Below are 4979 nucleotides of genomic sequence, written 5' to 3' on the forward strand. Positions count from 1 at the left end.
CAAATCCACTATCAAATCCTAGTTGATCTACACCAAAATTCGGTTCTTTCTTGAGGATTTCATCGTGGCACCAGAGCAATCGGTCCTGGATTCAGATTTGATCTGATTTGTGCTACGCTTGCTGCTCGTGGTGGTCGTGGCCGGCTGGCCCCCTTTGTGCGCGGCAGCCATCGTCGTCAAGGTCGCCGCCGTCGTCGTGCGGGGCCGCATCTTCCGGCTGTGCGGCGTTGCCTTTGTGCCGCCTCGCTGCCACTGTCCTCGTTTCAGGCCGCATCCTCCTGCTGCTGCGCTACATGTTGCCTTTGTGCTGCTCCGCTGCCGTCGTCGTGTTGTACAAGTCTGAATTCTAAAGTGTTCCTGTGCTGCACTAAGTAGGAGCTGCCAACGACCAGCTAGTATTTGCTTTTTCTCTCAACAAGGTAGAAGTGTTTTTAGTCCAGTAGCTTGTGGTGGATTGAATCTTCTTGATGTGTGGTAACTGGTGTAGAGAGAATTGAACTGTGTGCCAAGGGTTGTAGTTGTTCAGTTTTTTCAGGAATACACCAATTGTTTAGTGGTCATGGGAGATACCAGTAGGGATTCTAGTATTGAGAAATTGTGTGAAAGTATGCAGCGTATGATTTCACAGCTGATGGAGCAGGCACAAACAAAAACAAGCAGTACTTCTGAAATTTTGAAGACCCTGGAACCCAATCCTGTCAAGTTAACTGGCCCGGGTGATTTTTTTAGCTGGTCTCGGAATGCTACTTTGATTCTAGAGTCACACAGACTTCAGAAATTTTTGAAGGAAGATGAGAAAAAGCCAACAGATGTCACACAAGAGCAGTGGGATCAGAATCAAAAGCGAGTTATGGTATGGCTGTTGGGGTCGATGGAGAAGACCGTGAGGGAACAGGTTGAAGGGTTTCAGTCTGCATCTGAGGTGTGGACGAGCATTGAGAAACAGTTCTCAGGGAAATCGAACAAGATGCAAGTCAGTAGGATTTTCCATGAATTAAGGAAGATCAAGCAAGAGCAGAAGACAGTGACCGAATTTGCGGGAGAAATCAAGAAACTCTATAGAGACCTGGAGTATTTTAGACCATTTAAGGCACATGATCCCAGGGACGTACCCCTCCTTCGAGAGTGGTTTGAGCCATTGTTGGTTCAGACTGTTCTTGATGGTCTGAACTCAGAGTTCAATCTCCGTTCCCAGCTCATACAAGCCACACCAGATTGGCCTACATTGGATCAGGCCATCTCTAGTATACTGGAGGAAGAAACATGGCTGGCCAATCAGATCACAACTTCACAAACAAATGTTGATGGTAGAGCTGCACTATCTTCGGTTAAGCAAATTCAGTCTCCTGGTACTTCAAGAAATGAGCAAGCAAATGCTACTAGATTCGACTACACAAGGAAGCCTAAGATGGTGTGTGACCACTGTAAAAAACCAGGCCATTTGAAGAAGTGTTGTTTTGATATAGTTGGTTACCCTCCTGGATGGCAATCGAAACAATTTAACAGATTCACCAGTGGTGGTAGTAATGCAAGAAGGCCAGATCGAGCTCATCTTACTTTATTTGGGGGAGAGCGGTCTGCGGTAGCAGCCCAAGCACTTCAAGAATTTAAAACCAAACTTATGGCGAATACTTCACAAGGCCCTGCTGAAACAACATCTGATGCTCATTCTGGGAAAGGTATGAAGAATTTTTATTAACATCTTGGATAATTGATTCAGGGGCCACAAATCACATGACAGGCTCATCTAAGAACTTTTCATCATATACCCCTTGCTCTGGAAGGGATAGGGTACGCATAGCTGATGGATCCTTAGCTCCGATAATGGGTTATGGGAACATTAATTGTACTCCATCTCTATCCTTCAGCCCAGTCTTGCATGTCCCTAATATTCCAGTGGACCTCTTGTCAGTTAGTTCACTTACAAAGTCACGTAATTGCAAGGCATCCTTCGACCCTCACTCATGTACATTTCAGGATCCGAAGACAAGAAGAAATCTTGGGACTGGGATTGAGCACGACGGCCTCTACTACCTTACCAATGCCCCGTCTCCATCTCCATATGCCCTCCGTATGATGAAAAGCTTGACCACTGATGAATTTCTACTAATGCATTATAGACTAGGGCATCTGTCATTCCAAGCCCTTAGTCGCATGTTTCCATCTCAAGTTAAAAATTATTGTAAGGAGAAGCTTTTGTGTGATGTGTGTGAACTGGCTAAACACACTAGAACCAATTATCCTAGTAGTAATGAGAGAAGTAAGATACCGTTTGATGTGGTGCATTCGGATGTATGGGGTCCATCGGTTGTAACTGCCCTCACAGGGGATAGATATTATGTGACCTTCATTGATGGTTTTAGTAGGTGCACATGGCTGTACCTCCTAAAGCATAAATCTGAAGTTCTGCGTGCATTCAAAGATTTTTTTTAATATGGTGCGTAACCAGTTTGGCATGAATGTGAAAATATTACGCTCCGATAATGGTACCGAATATATCAATGGTAAATTTAGTAATTTCTTGTCTTCTTATGGTATTATACATCAAACAACTCGCGTGAATACTGCAGAACAAAATGGTGTGGCAGAGAGAAAGAATAGACATCTACTGGAAGTTGCTGGAGCTCTCATGTTCATGATGAATGTGCCAAAATTCCTTTGGGGAGAAGCGGTCAAAACTGCTGCCTATCTAATAAACCGTATGCCTTCTAGAGTTTTGGGCCATAAGACTCCTATTGAATGTTTGCAGGGCTCTAACTCATTTATTGTGCCACCAAAAATATTTGGATGTACCTGTTTTGTTCATGATTACAGGAGTTCAGCAGGAAAACTTGATCCAAGAGCCATCAAATGTATCTTTGTGGGCTATTCTCCCACAAAAAAGGGATATCGGTGTTGGTCGCCTACTGAAAGGAAATTCTTTGTGAGTATGGATGTTACCTTTCACGAAAAAGAACCATTCTATTCCTTAAAAGGAAATGATAATGATACAGGTAGCAAGGGGGAGAATATCATAGGAGAGAGCAATGATAGGGGAACTGTAATAATACCTATCAGGGATATCATACGCTCAGAAGATGAAACCGAGGGGGAGAAAACTGCCAATACAACTGTAGAAGGCGATAATACATTAATATCTGATGCGTATGAAAATCTTTCAGGTCAACAGGAGATGGATACAGGAGATGAAGAAGGTGTACCGCAGGAAGTTGATGAAGAAGTTGTGAATCAATCACAAGTACTAGAGGAGGCACCAACAAGTGAAGAAATGGCCCACGATGAGGGTGATGTTGAAGGTACTCAAACCCATATACCATCCTCTAGTACTCAAATAAATGATGAACCGATTGCCTTACGAAAGGAAAAAAGAAAAGTAGATATACCTGCGCGTCTGAAGGATTGTGTTGGATATAAACATGATCTTGCAAAATTTGTTTCCTATGATAGATGTACTTCCTCTTTTAGGAGCTTTATTGCATCCTTGGATTCTACATCAGTACCTAAAGATTGGAAGGATGCAATGAATGATCCTAAATGGAAGGCAGCAATGTTGGAGGAAATGTATGCTATAGAAAAAGAATAATACATGGCAATTGGTAGAATGGCCGAAGGGCAAGGAACCAGTCGGATGCAAATGGGTTTACACCATTAAGTGTAACCCTGAAGGTAAAATAGAAAGGTATAAAGCTCGGTTTGTGGCCAAAGGCTACACACAAACTTGTGGTATTGATTATGAGGAAACATTTGCTCCTGTAGCAAAAATGAATACAGTAAGAACTTTGATATCTTGTGCAGCTAATCTTGGGTGGAATTTGTTTCAGATGGATGTAAAAAATGTGTTCTTACATGGAGACCTTCAGGAGGAAATTTATATGCATATACCACCAGGTTTCAACACGGTACAAACTGAAGGAAAGGTCTTGAAGCTCCGTCGTTCACTATGTGGCCTAAAACAATCTCCTCGTGCGTGATTTGGTCGATTTAGAAAAGCTATGCTGAAATTGGGTTTCAGCCAGAGCAATGCCGACCATACTTTATTTTATAAAAGATGTGGTGGAAAACTGACGATATTAATTGTCTATGTTGATGATATTGTTATTACAGGAGATGATGATCAAGGTATTGAAAAAGTGAAGCAACATTTGAGTAACGAGTTCGAAGTCAAGGATCTAGGACAAATGAGGTACTTTCTTGGAATTGAAGTCTCACGAAGCTCAAGAGGTATCTATCTATCTTAAAGAAAATATGTGCTAGATCTGTTGTCAGAAACTGGTATGTCTGGGTGTCGTCCAGCATTAACACCAATTGAACAAAACCACAGATTGACTAGTGAGTCAGGGGAACCTGTTGACCGGGAGAAATATCAGAGACTTGTTGGCCGTTTGATTTATTTATCGCATACTCGTCCTGATATAGCTTTTGCCGTAAGCGTGGTGAGCCAGTTTATGCATAATCCTAAAACTCACCACATGGATGCAGTAAATCGAATCATTCGGTATTTAAAGGGGTGCCCAGGTCGAGGTTTATTGTATAAGTCAAATGGCAATTTACAAATAGAATGTTATACTGATGCTGATTGGGCCGGTTCATTAGATGATAGAAGGTCTACCTCAGGATACTGTACGTTTGTTGGAGGAAACATAGTTACTTGGCGTAGTAAGAAACAAAATGTTGTTGCAAGGTCCACTGCAGAAGCAGAATTCAGAGCTATGGCTCATGGAGTATGTGAGGTCTTATGGCTAAAAATCATACTGATGGAGTTGGGTCTATTCCAGGCAAGACAATTGATGATGTATTGTGATAATAAGGCTGCACTAGATATAGCACATAACCCGGTTCAACATGGTAGAACAAAGCACATAGAAATTGACCGACACTTTATCAAAGAGAAGCTTGACCAAGGAATAGTATGTATGCATTATGTGAGCTCTTCAAACCAACTAGCGGATATTCTGACCAAAGGTCTCGCTGAAAATGTG

General features: G+C 42.3%; 1 protein-coding gene across 1 annotated transcript; it reads left to right on the forward strand.

Moving 5' to 3' along the window:
* Positions 1 to 559: 559 nt before the first annotated feature.
* On the forward strand, positions 560 to 2015 carry LOC147956663 (uncharacterized). The gene is made up of 2 exons (XM_087537616.1): positions 560 to 1679; positions 1978 to 2015. The coding sequence occupies exons 1-2, from the start codon at positions 560 to 562 to the stop codon at positions 2013 to 2015; spliced, it is 1158 nt and encodes a 385-aa protein (XP_087393742.1).
* Positions 2016 to 4979: the final 2964 nt, after the last annotated feature.

Source organism: Triticum urartu, chromosome 7A, assembly GCF_056163025.1.
Source record: "Triticum urartu cultivar PI428250 chromosome 7A, HENAU_Tu73, whole genome shotgun sequence".
Taxonomy (NCBI): Eukaryota; Viridiplantae; Streptophyta; class Magnoliopsida; order Poales; family Poaceae; genus Triticum; species Triticum urartu.